General features: G+C 36.7%; 1 protein-coding gene across 1 annotated transcript in view; it reads left to right on the top strand.

Moving 5' to 3' along the window:
* ITGA1 (integrin subunit alpha 1) overlaps positions 1 to 21,391 on the top strand; it is a 72,247-nt gene that overhangs the window by 26,327 nt on the left and 24,529 nt on the right. The window contains exons 2-11 of the mRNA XM_071425429.1: positions 2,264 to 2,384; positions 4,469 to 4,581; positions 5,505 to 5,593; positions 5,683 to 5,797; positions 6,462 to 6,589; positions 12,443 to 12,591; positions 14,295 to 14,445; positions 16,017 to 16,182; positions 19,686 to 19,759; positions 20,710 to 20,854. Coding sequence (XP_071281530.1) covers positions 2,264 to 2,384; positions 4,469 to 4,581; positions 5,505 to 5,593; positions 5,683 to 5,797; positions 6,462 to 6,589; positions 12,443 to 12,591; positions 14,295 to 14,445; positions 16,017 to 16,182; positions 19,686 to 19,759; positions 20,710 to 20,854 — 1,251 coding nt within the window. The remainder of the gene's footprint in view (positions 1 to 2,263; positions 2,385 to 4,468; positions 4,582 to 5,504; positions 5,594 to 5,682; positions 5,798 to 6,461; positions 6,590 to 12,442; positions 12,592 to 14,294; positions 14,446 to 16,016; positions 16,183 to 19,685; positions 19,760 to 20,709; positions 20,855 to 21,391) is intronic.

Raw genomic sequence — 21,391 nt, 5'->3', positions numbered from 1 at the left:
ATCACTGTGATGAAACTCCTCATCTATCAGCAGATGATAAAATGATGGTGGAGGATATCATGGTGAAGTGAACAGAGTACAGGGTGCCCATGTAACCTTTGGCTGCTTCAGGAGACATCGAATTCTAAAGGCCTGGAATTTGTGGCCTTTGTTATTTCATATCATGATATGTGTTGAACACCATCATAAGGTGAGAAAGGGGAAGAGCATACCTCTAAAGACCTCTAGAAGGGTGTTCTGTCCTTCTTAAAGTGAACGGACCTCTGGAGATCATTGAGAGAGAAGCTGACATGGGTATATTTTGCTTCTACATTTCTTCTTGAACTAAATAATGAACGTAGTTGCTTTAGCAGGTGACTCATTAGTACTGTTTCATTGTCTAGGAGGTAGATTGTGAGTGTAAATGACACAGTTGCAATGCCTTATATAGTTTGAAAAGTAATAATAGGAATTGGTATTACTCTTTTGGTAGTAAATTTCAGTTTTTACTGAAACTTAACAAAAGAAGACTTGAATTAATGATAACTTGATTGAATTCCTAAAAATTTGGTTTGTTCATTTTAATTATACTGGAATGATTGAGAATAGGGAAGGAAAGTGCCTATTGCATGTGAACAGGCACAGCAGAATTTCTTTAAACGTAAATGTTTAAGGGAAACAAAATTATTTTCCAATTAATTATTTCCTATCAGGCTGTCAATGATTAATTTTTTCTTATCATTTGCAGTGAATATTTTCTGAAGAACTAATCTCTGTTTTAGTTTTTTTTTCACTTCTTTATATTTCCTGACTCTGACTGGAGGAAGAAAAACTAAAATAACACAAATTAAACTTTTCCTTTTTTTGCTGTCCAGTGAAATTGGAAATACTTACTAAATGACAAATGGTCTTCTGTGATAATTTTACTGCATTAAGCAGGAAATAAGATGCTGAGAGAGACAGATTAGTATTGACCACTTGGGAGCTTAATTATAGTAACAAGCCTTCCATGAGAATTTTGTCAGCTCAATAGTGAATAACACAGATGTGGTTTAGCAACTGGAAATTATTTAGATGTTTTAACTTGCAGCAAGTATTGGGTATTTGGGTGTTTTTATGTAGCTGTTAAGTATCAGCAAATGCTCATGAAATGCTTCTTGAAAGTTAAATGAAATTTGTGTATATTTGTGGTTTTAAGCAATTTTAACGTATTACAAATTCACCTAATTTTTGATTCTTGTGAATTAAATATACAGCTCTGCAGCAGCAGAATCAGTAGTTACTTTTGCAACTGATTTACAGGACAAAGATGGAAGAGAGCACTATAAGAAATAGTGAATACAGAAGAGATAAATAGCCTTATTTTTATATACAAATAGTGGGTTTTGCTTCTTAATGGGCCTTGCAATTATAGGTATCACTTCAAGCTGGATTTTTACCCTATATCTCAAATTTTTCTGAAACTTGCTATGCAGTCAAACTTTTGCAGTATATTCCTTGGTGTTGATCACTGAACCTTTGGGTATGGGAAATAAGTCAGAAGAAACATTCACTCTTTTGATTGATCTCTTCATAGTCCAAGATCACCATTGTATAGCAATTTTTCCTAAATGCACAATTATCAGAGTTCTGAAATAATCACGTATGGGTACTATGGAGATCAGCAAAAGATTGCATAGAAAATTAATTTTATTCTTTTCCAAATAAAAATGGTTTACAGGAATTAAGAGAAAACCATATACTTCTTTTTCTCTAATATAGATTAAAATTAAATACATCTGAAAATTTTTCCACATTCTTTTCCTATGTGGTTTTTCTTCAAAAATTTTCTGTTAAAAATTAGTTATTTCTCAATTTAAGTAACCTTTAGAACTAATTACTTGAATGAGGGAACATTTTCTATTAAATTCTTGCTTTAGAAATGAATGGAGCTAAAAGAATAACTAAACTAAACTAAATCAATAACTAAAAAGTTATTTATTCTTAAAGGTGGTAATGTTTTACTTCCTGCAGTTGGAATTGATTTTAAAATGAGTGATGGGAGTTTGAAAGATATGTTTGGAGTACAGAAGTCCAGTTGCTAACAACTCTGAATTTAGTTATGTACCTATGTATGAAGAAATATGTTTTAAATCTCTTACAAGCTGAGATACGTGTGCCCCAAATGCCACTTTCAACATCTTGTACCTTTCATTAAGTCATAATTGAATGTTGGTTTCTTAGAAGTATTTGGGTTTATTTGTACTGCTATATACTAATTTTTTTAAATACTTTGTTTTTAAAGCTTTCTTTCACCTTGTTTGCACTTCAAATGTTGATGTGAAAAATGCACTGACCTTCAGTGGGCCTCTGGAAGACATGTTTGGGTACACAGTCCAACAGTATGAAAATGAGGAAGGAAAATGGTAAGCTCTTTTTCTTTTCTTTTTTTTTTTTACCCGAACACTAGAAATTATCAGGTATTCAGTGACTCAGGTGCTGTACTTTTATTTTCAAGTTAGGGTCAGATTCTGTCAGACATATTTCTTAAACTTATGCAGAGCCCTTAGGAAATCTGGAAAGATTGGGAGACAAAAAGATCCACATGTATACCTCAAATTATCTCCTCAGAGACATAAATTACTTCACAAAATGGGTAGATTCCCTCATTTATGGAACTGAGAAAGTACTGCGTTTTGCCTGAGCTCTGTTTTTTCCATTCACCAAATGAAATCTTTACCTTTTCCTTCTGTTAATATATTTAAAATGAAATTACTTCTGCATTAAGTTTTTTTTTCTGAAGTTTTCTGTCAGGGGTTGTCTAAACTGAATTTTTAACTCTGTTGGTTGGAAGATTTACCTGTCAAAATATTAATTAGTACAGTACTCCCTCTGCCTTCCCTTTTGGAGGGCTATGTCTTGCAACTGGTAATATATTTGCACTGGGGACTTGGAGCCTTTATCTTAACCTCTCTTTTCCTTCCTGTTGTTCTAAGTAGAAGCTGTATTTTGGCATGCTCACTCATATCGTTGCTTCTTGATCATTGGATAAACACCTGCCTATGCTTTTCCCTTGTTAACCCCAGAGGCTGACGACTGGGCAGGAGGACTGAAATAACAATTACATGGTAAAAGGTTTGGGGAAGAGATCTCTATCTCTTCTCTATTCTTTGCAGCTGGCTCTGGTTTTCCCAGAGCTATTTTGACAATTCTTGGTAAATGCAGGGACTCCTGAAGGCATGCAGGAATGACAGGCAGCATGAGGCTGTGTGACAGACAGGCCAGACTGTTCTGTGGTGAGCAATCACCACTGCAAGTGCTGGGTCTGCCAGACTCTGAAAGTCTGATCACCACTGCAACACAGGGCTCAGAGAAATAAAACCACAGAGCCTGCTTTTGAATGTGCTAGTTTTTGACTGCTGCAATTGTAGGATGTTTAAATACACTTTTATATGAGGGTCATGAGAGAATAAGAATAATGACCTCTGTGAGCTAATTTAGACTTTCAGGAAATGGAATCCATTTGAGGAGCTGGGATTTTGCTAAGTAAGCTGTATTGTTGTAAGCAGTCCTGAAACCTTTCAAAAGCAAACAATAATATGAGCTGGAAATATGGAATCTACCAGTAGCCAGACAGCAATATAAAGTAGTGTGCTAGATCTGGACATCTCTGAAATTGAAATTCAGAGCTCCTGTAAATTGTCAAGCTTTCAGCATATCAGTATCTAGAGCAGAAAATAAAACAGCCCTGAGGATTTTTCTGCTGCAACCTGTAGGGCACCGATAGAGCTTTCCAGCAGCAAACAGTCTCTGAACCTGACTGCAGCTTTTTCTCAATAATTTGTGGAATCCCTCATGCCAAAAGACAAAATGAAATAGCCTTTCAGACCACGTAACACTCTTCATGGGGCTCTTTCTTTCTGAGAAAGGAACACACACGGGCATGAACTTGATGACCATTGATCATCTGCCAGAGGATGTCAGGCGCCTTCAGCTTCTCTGCATTTTACAGTTTTGAAATTTCTTTTAATAACCCTTTGCTTTATTAATGATAGGGAAGAACATCTCTTTTACAATGCTGCTCCACATTACATAAGACTAAATTCTTCCTCTGTGTGCTTGTGAGACTCTCATTTGGCATTTGGTCTCTGAGCATGGAAAATAGGTTTTCATCAAAGATCTTGTGAAGATCTAGGACATAAATAAAGCATATCTTTCCTTCTGTATTACTTCTAAGACTTGTTGTCTAGCCACCTATATTGCTTTTATTTTCTCTGGAATTTTTAAAAGTGTTATTCTATGCTGTAATTTGGTTTATAGGCACATTTCCTTTTCATGTCCTTTTTATTTCTCTTGCATCTGGACTGGTATAATAGATACTTTTCTTTTTCTCCATCCTATACTGCTAGTGTAGAGCTTGCTGCAGCTGTCCTCTCTCTGTAAGTTTTATTTGCTCACTTTTGTGCCTTGTTTGAAAGAAGACATTTCAGGTAACTTATTTAATTTGCAGGGTACTTATTGGTTCACCACTGGTTGGCCAACCTGAGAAAAGAACAGGCGATGTCTACAAATGCCCTGTAGGAAGGGACAGCCCATCACCCTGCACAAAACTGAACTTACCAGGTATGAAAGGAAATAAAGCTGTGTCACAGCCTTCCTAGAGAAAATTTGCTTGGGGCTCCAGAGCTAAATGTGAAGGAAGTTGTGTTTGTAGCATTAAAAATAATTCTATTTTAAGGCTTCTCACTATACTGTGGAAAACATGCTCATACTTTTAGAATGGGTATGTGGTTGTGTTACCAAAACTTTATTATGACTGACATTAATTGACTGTGGTTGGCAGGCCTGGCCATTGAGCCAGGAAGGTCTTGGATCATAATTTCATGGATTACCCTTTCCAAAGCTCTCTGAAGCCAAGAGCCTTCATAATGTCATCAGTAAGCTTTTGATGAGGATGTAACTAGTCTGATGTATCTTAATATGCCAAAGGTGAATATTAATAATTTTCATGGTCAAGGCAAGAGATACCTGATGTAGACTGGAAGAAAATTCCTGTCTAATATGAACTTCACTAAATATACATGTTTCGATACTTTTCATCTCCTTGTGTTCCTTGAAAATTTAACTGTCAGTAATGCAACATAATAGTAACAAATAGTTACATAATAGTAACAAGTGGAAAAGCTATTTACTCATAGCGACACACGGTAAAAAATTAATTTTTTTTTCCTATTTAACAAAACTCTGTGCATAGTAGTATCTTGTTTTCATTGTGCTGTTATTTTTACTTTTTTTCCTTTTCTTGCGGTTCAAGAAAACTATTTGAGACAGCAACCCAGACAAATTTTCTGGGATAAAAGCCAGTCTCAGAAATTTTTCTTGATTGTTGCAGTTGAAGAAGGAGGGGGAAGGGTGCTAAAATATTTGATGAAACCAGTGTCAGTCTGGGTTTTATTTTAGAAGCTGGAAGCTCCTTACTAGGGGATATATAATTTAGCATTTTGTTTTCATGTTCCCAAATACTTAACATTTTAATCTATTTATAGCTTCTACTTCAGTTCCTAATGTCGTGGAAGTAAAAGAAAACATGACTCTTGGAACAACCTTAGTGACTAACCCAAAAGGAGGGTTTCTGGTAAGAAAGGACTTTTTGCTAATTTTAAAAGTCTGGTTTTTTCTCAGATATCATAACAAAAACATTTCACCCTTTTTCATTTTTTAAAGGCATGTGGACCACTTTATGCTTACAAATGTGGACGTTTGCATTACACAACTGGAGTTTGTTCTAATGTCAGCTCCACTTTTGAAACCGTTGGGGCCATTGCTCCGTCTGTGCAAGGTATGCATGCTGCAGGAATTTTCCCGTGTGTCCAAAAATAAAGAGTGCCAAACAAGACAAATGTATACACATAGGCATACTGAAAAAAATGAACTGCTTAACTTAGCTACCAGCATTACCAAGTTAAGTAAATGTTTTCATTGTCTGTATATAACCTAAATTCTTCCCACTTTTGGAATTTGTCTCAGTATAAACAATCATTACACTGCTATGTAACATCCAAACACAATTGCTAAAAATAGTTGCTTATGTTTTTAACTTATGGCCAAAAGACTCCTTTTAAATAATGATGGCATACTGAGACCTAATACAAACCCAATTTAGTAATATACATAAAAATCTTAAAGACCTGGTCCTTTGAAAAAATTGTAGAGGAATAGATTGACATTGACTAAAGTAGGGGGTCACTGGTAAATGCTCCAGTTATGTGATCTTCCTTTCTTAAATTTTTGCTTCCAAGAAAACTCCTTCCTTACAGAGGGAACACAAGCCATGTGAAATACAATGCAGAAGTTGCAGAATGATAGTTGTCATCAAACATGTCAGTTCAGCCACACTGCAGAATGATATACATTTGTTACTAATGACAGAAGTCACAGCTGGAGCTGTGAGATAAGTCTGATCCTTGTTACTGTCAATTCTTATGTGGCAATTTGTATTGCAGAGTGTAAAACCCAGTTGGACATTGTCATAGTCCTTGATGGGTCCAACAGCATTTATCCATGGGAGAGTGTCACAGGCTTTCTGAACAGCCTCCTGAGAAACATGGATATAGGTCCTCAGCAAACACAGGTAATATGGTAGATATTTTATGGTTAATTTGAGAAGAAAAAACAATTTACAGGAAATGGTATAATAGTGTCATCTATGGACCTCTTCAATTCCAAGAACTTAGACCACCAGGATACTAAAGCAAAATAGCTGAAACCACAACTAAGTCAGTACTCAGCCATCAAGCAGCAATGTCAGAAAGACTATCCCTCCCCCCAGAGTGCTCAGGCAGTCTGGAGAAACCAACTTTCTAACCTAGAGACAAAAGTTAAGTGCATTAAGTGAGGCTGCTTGAACACTGTCCTTTCCCACTTCCTTCCTCTCCACAGCCCCCTCTTGTCTTCCTTTGTACTTCATTGCACAAAGGTCATTTCTGCTCTTCTGAAGCACACATGCGTGGTTTGGACAGCTTTTGATTGTAAGCTTTTTGGAGCAGCGTTCTTAGTACTGTGGAACATTGGGCATGCAGCTTTTAAACCTTGAGATCCTAATTAACGAGTGGCTGTTTAGCTGCATGTTATTAATGGCAGAAGCTGCATTTATATAATAAGTGGAGAGGGCCAAATTCCCAGCTGCTATAAATCAATGCGGTTCCATCAGAATTAATGGAGCTATGACCAATTACCCCCTGAGGATCTGGCGTATGTCCCACACGCTGCTTAACAGATTATGTAAATATCAGTTCTAAAAGAAATCTGGGAGGGGGAAAACAGTTGAGTCTGGGATGCATATTAACACAAAAAGCTTCATTGACAGCAACAGAAGAAACTGTTTCTTCCTTTCTCTATTTTCTGCCTCCCAAAATCAAGGGTTTTCCAGGGCCTCCTGTAATAAATTATATGCTACAGGCAGTTTTGCAACTTTGGGTTAGCTCCTAACATTGAGGTCCTGCTTTCACAAAGGAGACTGTGAAAAGATGTAAAGGATATCTCTGTCTGCAGAGAGTTATGCATAATTTTCCATGTTAATTGAGGTTTTCAAGTTACCACCCAGGTTCTCTGTTGTCTATACTGAACACTGGCTGATAAAATAACTTATAAACTCTCAATGTTGCAATCATATCCTGTTATTTTAAACACACTCTTCTTCAGATATTGTGAGGAAGAAGGAAAAACACTTTGTCAAATTCAGCAGAAAGGAAAAAATTCTTTCTGTTCCCTTAAACAGATGATTACTCAAACATGTATCATTTTGAAATACTTAAATCTGAACTTCCCTGTATGGGGCATTGGCTGCATGGAAATCATCACTGTCCCCTGCCCTAAGGTCTTCATGGGAGTGGTAAGCAGGGCTATCAACTCCACTGCACCCTCACTCCTCTTCCTTACCCAGCAACTCCTAAATTTTTACAATGCCACACCTCTGTTATGTTCAGTTTTGGAATACTGCCTCATCTGTGTGGCTCAGCTGGTGCACAATAGGTCCCTCTCTGGCCTGCACTCCAGCAGCCTCCCATCTCCACCTACAAAATCCCTTGTGCCCACAGCTTGGCATAGCTACCCCTCTTCTCACACGTACACACATTCACTTGAGGATGTCAGCTTTGGCATCTTGCTGCTACAGAGCAGAAATATTTGAGAGGGAGATAAGAATGGGATGAGGAGGAGAGAAGCTGAAAAACTGGAAATGGACGACAAAAGCTCAGTGGAATTTTCTCAGTCCCTCTTATCTTCCTCCTTCCCCAGAACACATCTCATCTCTCTCCCCTCCTCTGAGCTCCCTGCTTAGGGACCCTGCTGCATCTGAAGGTAGTAATGAGTTTATACTCTGTCCCCCACCCACTCTGTCTGCTTTCTCAGAAAAAATGTTTAAATAACTATACAATAGGGAACAGGAGAAACAAGAGAGCAGACTTATTTATTCCCTCTCCTCTGGGAGCCCAGAAGACAAGCATAGGAACAATACTTTGCTTTTTATCTGTTTAAATTGATTTTTCCAATTTAATTTTTTATTACTTTGTATGTAGAAATCAGTGGACTTTCACTGACTTAAGATTGTTTTGCACAGGAAAGGAATGAGGTGATTACAGAATACCTCCTTAGCAGATTGGGTGTGACTTGTTCAAAACTGTGTTTTGATTAGAGGCTTTTGAGATTTTTTTTTCCCCCACGTACCTCCTTAATGAACAATGGTCATTAGACTTGTAGCAAGTTGAGAGAAATTGCTCAGTGTCCCATGTTTGGCAGATTTAAAAATTAAAGTCTGAATTTTCAGATGCAGAAAGTCAAAGTTTATGGTATTTTTTTCCTTCCCTTCCTCTTTCTCTTCTCCAGATAATCTACAGCTCCATTCTGATGATTAAAATGCATATCTTGAGTTTTGGGATAAAAAAAAGTAAATGGAAAGTGATGATAAAAAAGTGGGAAAAGGAGGAATTATGTAGAAATAGGAGAAGTAGGAACAAAATCAAGATATTTCTCTTGGTCTTTTTTTGCTACATTTTAACTGTTTTGGAGATAATTATCTTTTTACTATGGAGGGGTAGGTTTTTTAACCATTTACATATGAGTAATTTTCTGTGGATTTCTCTCAAAAAAGAAAGCAGGATACTTGAATAAGTTCACTTCTAGCTTTAAAGCTATGCTGGAAAGGCCTTCAAAAAGCTTTAGACTGTTTCTATTTTAACATTGTTATATAGCATAGGCAGTTATGGATCTTTGGCCTGTGCCCTACTGTGTCTCCAAAGGGACTGTATCAGTACACTAATAAGTCATATCTTATGATTAGTTTTGTCTTCAGAAGAACAGAAGTGTATTTAAGAGATATTACAAAGCTTAAGGATGAAGAAAGGTCTTACGAGAGTTTACAAGTAACTTGTGTCTTGAAGTAAACAAAATGTGGGAGAATTAATTTATTTTTGTTGTTCAGATGCCTTTAAAAAGATCTCCTTATGAAAAAAGATATTATCCATTAATGCTTCCCAAGACATCTCTGCTTTTCTCTTACCTTAAGTATCAGTACATCCAAAAATATTCCTGATTTTTCTCCACATCCCAATGCTGAAAACTCTGACATATGATTTCATGTACCACTGGTTTTCCTTTCATTTTGTTATTTTTAGTTGTTGGTTTTTGCCAAATTGATTAGCTTAATAATTTATTGGGAAAGCCAGAATGTGCTTTCCAAATAAGGGTCTGTATTCATTAATAGGACAACAGTAAATCATAGCCCTGAGAACTGCTTTGTTCCAAAGTAGAACAGTCCATCCCTTGCCTGTTCTCTTGTGCAGCACTTTTCACAGGAACTGGGGACAATTAAAGAATTATTCCCTTGTGTAATGTAAAAGCCATGGAATGCTAGGGAAGGGAACATAAACTTAAGAATTACAGGAATGTTCAATAGATTATGGTCAGTAATGCTGGGAAAAATAATAGGTTCTCTGGATTAGAGTAGAATTATGTCCTTCTGTGTAGTACTATTGCATTTTCCAAATGTAAATTAAACAAGCAAATCAAAACATATGATGCCTGTAAGCATCAATCTTAGGGGCTTGCTGAAGTCCCATAAAGGCACATATGCATCATGTAGATGTGTCACTTTTAGTTTTTCATAAGATGAAAAAGCTACATAAGTTCAAACCTTCATTGGTGTCTAATAGAATATAACTCTAATTTTGCAAGGTGATCATTCTATGATCCTGTAGGAGACTGGAACATGAAGCCTAGTAGCATTTTCTCAGAGGCTTTTTGTTACCTTTTATTGAGGAATGGTTCATCTTTGATACCATGAGGAATGGTTCATCTTTGATACCATGGAATATGTAGAAGATGGTGATCAGTGTTTTCAAAGCTAGTGCTAAGGAAGGGTCGCACATGGCAGTTGTATCCCATAAGATAACCACATGCCCCCCTTCCTTCCTGATTTACAAGCTATGCTGCACAGTGCAGTTTTCAGACTCAGATGTTCTTCCCATTCACTTCCTGAGAAGGAAATGCTCAAAATGTGTACTTGCTGTGATCATGGACGTTTCCTTTCAAACAGGAAATGATACAACTCAATGACAGCCTGTAATCTTATTTTAGGAAAATGACAACACCAACATGGGTCTCTAGAATCATGAAGGACTGGCAGATGCTTTTCACAATGGCAGTAGTCAGTAGATTATTTCGTTATTGGTACCTCAAAAGCTACAGAGAAGGAGCCATGAGTCCACACCAATCAGCTTCCCAGCATACTATGGTCTCTGGCTACAATTGGTGCATGACACTGGAATTTTTAAGCCATTGCTACTCCTCCAGAAAATCAAGCATGACGCAAATCTCTTGTTCATCACCATTTCACAGCTGTCTCTTTAAAAGACTAACAATATCCTGTTCAGATAATGTGGTGTATCACTTTAGATGCATGTCACAAAAGAGTTGCATTGGAGGGAACAGGTTAAAAATTTGATCTTCAGGTTGTAGTTTATTCAGTGCCACATGAGTGTTCTGAGTGATGAGACAGAGTGTGCCCTGGCTGGTTCTGTAAACACTGGGCAGGGTTAATAGCCCTCTGCTCACAGGAACATTGCAGCCTCTGCATTCTCTCTGCTGCAAATGGAAGAGGGCATACCTCCAAGAAACAAATATCTCAAAGGCAGCAACTTGTAGAAAGTTTGAGCCTACATTAGTTCTTACAGATTTGACTGTGTTTTCAAAAAGATACGGAAAGTCAGTGGAATAGATTTTGCTATCACATGCCAATATAATTATAGTCCCATAATCATTTGTAACTAGCATTTTATAATGATCATGTTACTGATGTTTACTGTGAAATATTTATCCAATTCTAAACCTTCTGCTACAAGCAAACAAATGCTTTGCAGAATCTGAGAGGCTATGAAAATGCCTTAAAAAAAACCCATAAAGCAATTGTAAAATACATACTACGCCACTTCTAAAGTAATGATGGCAGAAACATCCCAGAGGTCTTATTGATCTTCAATAACTTAATGCTAGAGTGCTTTTAATAATAGATGAGTGAGATATAAATGCCATGCAATACTGCATTATCCTAAATAACACCTATAAATTGCCATGTGTAACGTAAAATTGAAATATGCTAATGGAACATTGTGTGGCTTCTTCCCAGTAAAAGCTGTCAGGAACCTGCCAAAATATTAAAACTGACAGAGATGAATGGGAGAAATTAATCAATATTTAAGCATATAGCTCATCTTTTTATTCCATTCTTGGTTCTGCAGCAGGTTTCCTCAAACATTTTGTGGTTATTGCACAATCCCATGTGTTAATCAAAGACTTGTTCTGCTGAGGTCATCTACAGGCTTCACATTACCCTCCCCCATCCCAAAGCCACCATTTCCTTCATGTTTTACCCTCTGGTACTTGTCAGGTGGTAATTTGACCTACCTCCTGCTGGGAGAACATGCATGTCATGGATATCCCTGCTGTCTTCATTAAGATAAGAATAATTGGGTCTTCCTGTTTCTAGGCTAAATTTAGAGTAAATAAACTATTGGATATAGAAACATTATATTTGAGTGGAATGAAGAGAGTTGTGAGTGAGCCATGACTTTGTATGCCATAAGGAAAACATTTTTGAGGAGTTGTGACTGATGACTGGGCATTGGTCTGCTTGACCTAGAGGAGAGCAGAGCTCCCATCCAGATTGCCTCAAGCCAGGAAAACCAAGGACTGGAGACAGCTTTTGGCTTTATTCCAGTTTTAAATAAAAGCAATTTAGAAACTTCAAAATGTTTCATGAGACTGTAATCTAGCTAGTCTTCCTCAAACTCATATAGGTGTTTCATCCTGAGGGAAACACAAAGAGTTCAGTTCTTCTCCTGGCTGTTAGTACAGACATTTACCCTACTGCAAGAGGCAGGGATATTTTCTTTAAGAGCCGTTGATTTCAAACATGAACTCTGTGTTTCAGGTTGGAATTGTTCAGTATGGACAGACAGTAGTCCATGAATTTTACCTAAATACATACTCAACAACAGAAGATGTGATGGCTGCAGCCTTGAGAATACGCCAGCGGGGCGGCACGCAAACCATGACAGCCTTGGGAATAGACACGGCCAGGTATGCACAGAGGATGCTGTCCTGCACGTGTCAGAAACAAACAGGGCAGGGTGGTGGTTCTGATTTTATGTGTTAAAAACATGGCGTGGCTAACGTCCAACTTCATTTTAGCTAAGCAAGTGTCATTTGTGAGGAAGGTGAATAAGCACCTAAAGCAATAAGCAATAAGGAATAAGCACTCTATCCAGCACCTAAAGCAATTCAGTGTCAAAGGGAATTAGGAAAATATAATAGATATGGAGCAAGATTGTAGGCCTAAGCAAAGGGCTGACAATATCTGATGTCCACATAGAGCAGATAGGAACTGTGTATGTAGAGGGATGAAGGAAATCAAGTTTTTCAGAGGAAAAAAAATAGAATTTTTAATGTTAATTTGTTTTCATTCTGAAGTTGAATATTACAATGTTTGGGCCCACACTTGTCAGAAAGCCTGAAAATTTTCTATCCTAAGTCTTTAAAGTTTCTCAATCATTGGGAGATTAAAGACCTGTTGTAGCAATAGTAATATTTAGAAATGCTTCTTTTATGAGAAAAATGAAATCTGACTTTCATAGAACAGACAGTAAATATAAATCTCTCAGAAAATTCCAAACTGTACAACATTGTCCTGGTATCTTTTTTCTTTTCTGGGTTTGTTTCTTCCATCACAAAAGCCTGCTTTTATTCTACAAAACATTGCATTCACTCTTTACAAACAACCATTTAATAAAATATGCAGCATCCTTCTAATGAACAATTGGATTATCTAACCAAAGTTTTGTTGATTTGGTGTACAGTTGAATTCTTATATATTAAGGCTTTCCTGAGATATGAGTAGAAGCTTGAGGAGTCCAAACAAGTTCATGAAAGCAGAGCCAGTTGAGAATTGCCAAGTTTTCAGAAACCACATCTAGTTCAGAAAGCCCCTGTGTACCACAAACTAAAGCAGGCTTGTATATACAGAAACTGTCATCAAAAGCTTCCTCTGTTCTCACAGTCATATCCCCTTGGCCATTTTCAGTGGTAAATTTCAGCTTTCACTCATGTGGCCAGTCATAGAATTCTGTGGTATTTTTCTGAAAAGAGGAAGCCCTGCTTCCTTCCTTCTCCTCCCAAGCCCTAATCCAGCCTTGCCTTGTTAGGTCCAGAGTCTGGGCAAACAGCTGCCCAAAACCTCAGAGCCTGTTTGCCCATCTGCAACCAGATTGGGCCCCAATCTGCCTCCATTTACCTGCAACCTATTTCTGCCACGTCCCCAACACACAGTGTTAATTAACATAGCTGTGCAGAGGTGTGCTGATAGCTGAGTAAATAGTTTGACCACTTGAAGTGCTGCTATAGGGTGGAATTAGGTGAGGGTTTTCTGCATGGGTTTTTGGAAAGGTAGGGTGTTGGCTGAGTCTTTTTTTAAGATGCCAAAAGCTGTTTTGAAGTGCCAGAAGTTTATTTGCAGAGGGGAAGAATTTTTCACTATCCAGATTTGTATTTTCTGCTATTGCTCTCAAGTGAGTGGATGATGAATGAATGCTTGTGAAACTTTGGCTGTGAACTGTCATGTAAGTTCCAATTGCAGTTGTTTGTATTTGTTCATGGTTAGCATTAATCTCCATTTCCTGCTTCCTAGTTAATATAAAATCTTGTCGTTTATGGTTGGCTATGCAAATATGATGCATGTGCTAAATGCTGACATTGCCTTTCTCCAAAACACTTTATGGTCCCTTTAGGGAAGAAGCTTTTACTGAGGCTCACGGTGCACGAAGAGGAGTACAAAAAGTAATGGTTATTGTGACTGATGGGGAATCACATGACAACTACAGATTACAAAAAGTGATTGATGATTGTGAAGATGAAAACATTCAGAGATTTGCTATTGCTGTAAGTGAAATTTAATGGGAAAATTCAGAATGTTAAAAGCATGTTTCATCTTCTAAATGTAATTTCAGTTTTAGAAGTTCATTTCACAGAATCTTTATGGAAATATAATTATTTCAGAGAGGAAAAAGCTAAAAAAACATTGAAAATTTGCTTTCTGATTTTATAGCATATAAGAAAAGCAATTTGGCTGTCTTCCTTGTGATGATGTGTGTGTCTGTGTGAGGAAAAAGGAGGAAGAGTTTGAGGGACAGTTTTAAATCAAATCCTTTTTGTTAAAAGCAACACTCAGCAAAGGGACTAATACAATTCTAAGCAACTTCTATGGAAAAAATATCTGTTTTTAAAAAAAAGCAAATGTAAGCCATCAAAAAATACTTGTTCATTATGTCTGTGTTGTATGCTTGCACTCTAAAGCTGTCATTTTCATGCCAAGCATGCTAAACAGTAGCTGAATGAGAATAGAAGTTAACCCATATCAAGAAATATGAAAGTATTAGTTATGGATTTGGTATTAATACTGCACTATATTTGTGTATTTTAAACACAAATCTATTTTCTGGTGTTAATTTTGAAGGGACATTGGGTTGTTGCCTCTCCATTGCTTTCTTTGTTTCTTTCTTTGTTTTGCTATCTTATTTTTTGGTAAAATAAGGTGGTATGAAACCATGAAACTCAAAGAAAGATCTAAAACAAAGCTGAGTCCAGCAGCACACAGATTTTCAGTGGTTTTCTTCATAAAATTAGAGATAACTAAAGAAAAAGTTATCCTTGACACTGCAACAGTTTTAGTAATAAAATTCCTGTCTAGAACCAAATATGAATTTCTCCAGTGGGCTGAGATGCTAGAGCATAGGAATTTGGTTTATGTCTCCCTCTCAAATCAAGTTTAGTCTATAGAGCCCTTTTTCATATGAAAAATGTCTGTTTGTCTAGGAATTAAGAGAAGTGAGGTCTTTTTTTCTGAGGTATCCTGAATTGTTACAGCAGTGTTGTTAAAACTGCAAACCAAATCTAAAGTCTTGTATTGTGTTGAAGTTGTTAACACTGAATACAAGTGCTGTTCTTATATGTATTTGTAGGGCAAATCCTCACAGAATAAAGAACTATTCTATGCCTAATCCACTTGTCATAAATTGCATGTATAGCATGTTATGATAAGAACTGGTGGTTATGCAGAAACCAGTGTAATTGTACTCTGGGCTGGGAAGTGTTTTGTTGGCTTTTCCCTAAATTATGGCCTGCTTCAACAAATCAGAGAATGAATTATTACAATTTTGTGAAGAAGGAGTGAAAAGTACAGTTGAGGATAGCAGACATCACACCATATTGTTGCTTTGTTTCCTGTCAAATGATATTTTCAAAAAACCAACTGAGCCATCATAGAGTTCTCTTCTCCTTGAGAAAGAATGGCTTCAAATCAATTTGAGAGAGGTTTTAACAAAACAAATTAAGGTTAGATATGATTTTCCACCATTCTCTGACAATTTACCTCAATGATATCTTTTTAAACAGGTTATAAAATGTATGTTTGACCTTTTTTTGTGTTTCTTTGGGTTTTTTATTTTCTTTAGATTCTTGGCAGCTACAGCAGAGGAAATTTAAGCACTGAGAAATTTGTAGAGGAAATAAAATCAATTGCCAGTAAGCCTACTGAAAAGCATTTTTTCAATGTCTCAGATGAATTAGCTCTTTTAACCATTGTTGAAGCACTTGGAGAGAGAATATTTGCCCTGGAAGGTATGACATTATTTAACATTTTACTTTATGCCTGCATTACAACTGAAACAAATAGAAGAACACCTGTTTTTACCTTCCTTTGAAATGCATTCTGCTGTGTGAAATTTATTATGCAATTATTTCTTCCGTGCTGGTTATAAAAATATTTTATAATAGGCATCAAAATAGTAGATACAGATGTGACTATATGCATAGTAGTTAGAGCCTGTGGCGACAATAGCCTAAAAAGGTAAGTAACCAGAACTGTTTTAATGCAATAATTAGAAAGTTGTCCTCTTTTAGGTAAAAAACATTGCCAGATCATACCCCAATTACCCCATGATCATCTGGCTTTCTGCCTAAATGTTTAGGGTCTCTTTTTGGTTAATTATTAATTATAGTATATTAGTTTCCTACACAAATTAGCATGGACTTGCTGTATAGAGTTAACAAATATGATTTTCCTTTGGGAAGGTTCACAGTATTTAGATTGTGGCACAGAAAAGTCATTCTCTCACAATGTCTGCTTACATTCTCCATCCAAATGAGACAACACTGCCCAAACCACTGTTTGTTTCAAGTACTACTGGTAACAGGAGACAGAGTTTATTAGTTATAAATTATACTGGCCAACTCTGAGGGATTCATGTAGTACAAAGAAAACATCCATCTATTTGGACTATTTTTTTCAACACTTCAACTTTCCAAGTAGCTAGAATAGTGTAGTTTATAGCTGGAATAAAAGAAAATATTGACTTGAATGTACAAAATTGAGACAGTATTTTCAGTTTTTTACACTGGAATTGTATTTCTCAGACATATTTAGATTTTTCTGGTGTATTATTTAGTTTGGTCAAATATTAATGATTTCAGCTATTACTAGATGTTTTCAGCAATAAAAAGTTTATTAGAATATTATTTATATGTTCTTTTTTACCTTCTGGACAATTTGGTTTCCTCAGCTTTGCAACAAATTAATTTGAGGAGAATCTAATTCACTAAAGCTCAAAGTTTAGCCTACTTAGGGCCAATGAGTACTTCAAAGTTAATTAAATAGGGTGCTCTTTTCGTAAGTCACTGTGTACTAAGAATTATACCGTTTAGTGAGAATATAGTTGTTCAAACAGAAATTGAAAACTTGATCTTCAAGTTGTCCTTTGTACTTTTAAAAAAGTGAGAAAAATATTTGTGTTTCATTGTCAGAATAAAATGTTATTTACATCTATTAGCTATATTGAATATAGAATATGGAGTTAAATAATGTTGCAACAGATGAAGGATGTAAGACCTAGCATAACTGAGATTTTGAAAATCTAATTAATTTCATTACTGCCAAAAGGCATCTTGGTTTGCAGATTTTCTCTAGGAACTCAGAGATGTGCTAAGATTTCTACACAAGACACCTGCAATATAAGACATGAAATGTCTCCTCCTCAATCTAAGTCCCAGAAGTAATGTAATCTGTCTTCAGGAGAATCAGAATACAAATGAAAATAGGATTTTAGCTTTTTGTCAGAGCATAGCAAGGTCGAGCTGCTCCAGCAGTTGGTTAATACTGAGTTAGATAATACTGACTAAATCAATTTATGCTGATTCTTGAGGCATAGTTTCCTGTCCTATCCCAAAACCTTTCAGTTTTCTGGATTCACAACCATGTCCATGCATGCATTTTTTCTGGTGGTGGAAGCAAGCAGGTTAATTCTGTGCCCTGCAGCTTTTGACAAGCCAGTTTATTGCGTGTGTTTAATTGGAGATTAATCAGCTCTGTACATAGTAGCTTCTGTGCATCACAAGAACCTTGGCTGTTGAAATTTGATATCTGAATCTGTTTAAATTCTCAATCTAAATTGCTTATTGCTAGTGTAGTAGTACATTTGATTTTTTTTTTCTTGGATTTCTAAACTTCATTTTGGTTCTTTAAAAAATTCAAAGAAAAATTGAGAGAGATTTGAAAAATCAAATCCAACAAAAACCCCTGCTTGACAGCCAGTGAATTTTTACACATAATCTTTTTCATATCCCTCTGTGTCTCATGGCATGGACATTGCTTTTAACAGCAATTTTATGTTTTATCCAACCCGTAGGCAGGCACAAATGTTTTTTCACAAAATATCCTTTGTAAGATGCTTGGCAGTTTAAAACTGAATGGAAAGTTAGGCTAAGGGCCATTATCTAAGTAGTATTTTGAGCTGCACACTCCAACAGTACCAGCTTTGTCCTCTGCCTCACGCTGTGAGAATCCTGTCTTTCTCAGCTCATTAAGGAGCATCCTTTACTGCATGAAAATATTGTTTATCAGCAGATGTGCAGCTTAAGAGTTTTTTGCCTAAAAATTACTTGTTCAGACTTAGCAAAGCATCTACATCTTGTGAGACATGAGAGTCTTCGTTTGTATGTCAAACACTTTATACTTGAGATCATGTCTCCTTCCTATGACTGGCTGTAAATTGCAACAATTAGGAAAGCCATCATGTCCCTGGGAGCAACTGCTGGGGTTTAGTTGCTGAGTATGAAAAGTTCAGTATTATTTAATAGTCCAGATGCCTGAAATTCATGCAACCATGGCTTGCTATGGCTCCGTTTCATTCCCGCAGTTGAAGGCTTGCTGCAACACTCAGCTGGTAGCAAACTGTGAACTCTTCCTGGAGCAGTATCAGAGCAGATTTCATAGCTTGCCTCTACTGCTTGTTAGCATGTCTTGCTCTCAAGGAAGAATCAACATGCAGAATATAGTTCCCTTACTTGGACACTTAGAGTGGCAAAATAGTCCTTGACTATTAAGGGCTGCTTATCTTTCTTTTAAGTAGAGGAAAAGGCAGAACTTTTTCTTCTCTGATAATATTTCAAGTTTACCTCAAAGAAAAACATCCCATCAAAGTTTAATAACTAGCATATGACTACTTGTCAAGATACTGAATCTAGTACAAAATCACCTGATAACTTTTTTATTCAAAGTCATTTAAGAGAATCAGATCTTTATGTAATTGTCTGGGCAGGGTTATCATTCCCGAGCACTTCACTAAGGCTTATAAATCTTGGACAGCAGAGATTTTCCTATGTTGTTTTTGCAAAGGTTCATACAAACATCAAGTGTTTTTCATTTAAAGTTCCTCCAGCTGCCTGCAAAACTTGAGTTGCTTGAATACAAGGCCAGGGTTACATGGCTGATGTTTTATTGTTCACTTAGCTCAAGTGGAAAATGGCTTAACCATATTAATCAAACATTCCAAACATACTTGCCATCAGTCTGAGTTCAAATCTGGTCAGTTTTAGCCCAGAAACTTTGTTGGACAAGTTCTGAGACATGATCTTAAAATGGAAATTCCCGTACTTAATAGTAGCCTTCAACATGGGTCTTTATTTCTGTGTTTATTATAAAACTGGATGGTAAACTATAGTCACTGAATAGATTCATTAATTATGCTATCCTTTACAATCATATGATCATTTTCATAACACTCTTCATTTACTTTTTCAGATTGGAACAAATTTATTTTTTAAACTTATTTTTTTCTGTTTAATAGCAACAACAGACCAGCAAGCCTCCTCTTTTGAAATGGAAATGTCTCAAGCTGGTTTCAGTGCTCATTATTCTCAGGTAAACAGACTATTTGGAAATAGAAGTTATTTTACAAAGTAGATTTTTGCTGGTGGTTCTGTGAATTTGGAATAAGTGTTTTGGATTTCTTTGTATAGTCCTGTTTGCTGTTGGAAGTTTTGGAGTGTCCTGTGATTACCTTCTTTTTAAAATGTACGCAAAGAACATTTATGAACAGCAAAAGCATGAGAGAGTACATATATACTAAATATGAACTCTAAACTTAATGTTCCCATGGCACTTTCTATCAGGAAAATAGCCTAAAAATATGTTAAGAAGATTGGGTAAAAACTTTTTACTAGAGCCCTTAGTGACAGAACAAGGGGCAATGTTTTAATTTGAAAGACAGTTCCAGAGTAGGGCCACAAAGATGACCAGAGGGCTGATGCACCTGTCCTGTGAAGACAGGCTGAGAGAGAGAGGCTTATTTAGCTTGGAGAAGAGAAAGCTCCAGGGACACCTTAGAGCAGCATTCTAGTATTTAAAAGGTGCTTATAAAAAGGAGGGAGAGTGACTTTTTACATGGGTAGCTAGCAATAGGACAAGGGGGGACAGTTTTAAACTAAACGAGCAGAGGTTTAGATTAGATGTTACTTGGAGCAAAGTCACTGGAACAGATTGTGCAGAGCAGCTGTGGATGCCCCACCCCAGAGGTGTTCAAAGACAGGTTGAATGGGGCTCTGAACAAACTGGTCTAGTTGGTGGCATCCCTGCCATGGCAATGGATGGATGGAACTGGATGATCTTTCGGGACATTTCTACCCAAGCCTTTCTATGACCCTATAATTGTAGGATCCATACCATAATAGGAAAAGCAAGACTGACTATGTAAGTACGCAGGAAGCATTACCCAAATGTGAGCATCCTGAACTATGAACGTCTAAAGCTGATTCACATAGAGAAAAGATGATTCATGTAGAGAACAGGCTTTTTGTTTTACTCTCCTTAAGGACTGGGTCATGCTTGGAGCAGTTGGAGCATATGACTGGAACGGCACAGTGCTGATGGTGAAAGACACTGGTATTTCCATGCCAACTAATGACACCTTCCGTGACAGGCGTTCCGAGAGAAACGAACCTCTCGCAGCCTACCTAGGTAAGAGAAATAGCCCACCTTGCAACACTTTTCAACAAAGGCTACAAGACATCTCTCAAAGCTCATTCAAAAGGAGTATGTTACAGAATATTTTATATGCCAGGAGCCTGGGAGCACATCTACTCTGTGATTTTCACGTTCTTTAAAAAACATAAGTAACAACTCCTACAACTAGAAAACAAGTCCAAACATAGACCTAAGTATATTTAGACTTTCCCAACAGAGATGTTTAATCTGTTCAAAGAAGATTTCACAGATTCCTCTAGTATTGTCATCAAGTTTTTATATGCCTTGATAGTTAAAAAGTCTTATACAATATTAAGTCCAAATATTTACTTAAAATTAGGCTGTTTTCTGTCACTCAATGGACAAAACCAGCAAGACCAACATATATTTTTTTATAATAATGTTTTGCATTGGCAATTGGCAGGTTATTTTTCTACCAAATGCAAAAATGCATTTGCATTGGCAGGTTATTTTTCTACCAAAAAGCTTCAGTGCTCTCTCCTCTAGGTCTTGCTTTCTATACCTCTATAC

The sequence above is a fragment of the Agelaius tricolor genome, unplaced genomic scaffold (genome assembly GCF_023055355.1).
Source record: "Agelaius tricolor isolate 1412-34295 unplaced genomic scaffold, bAgeTri1.0.p SCAF_4, whole genome shotgun sequence".
Classification (NCBI taxonomy): domain Eukaryota; kingdom Metazoa; phylum Chordata; class Aves; order Passeriformes; family Icteridae; genus Agelaius; species Agelaius tricolor.
This window is presented reverse-complemented; position numbering and strand designations above follow the sequence as displayed.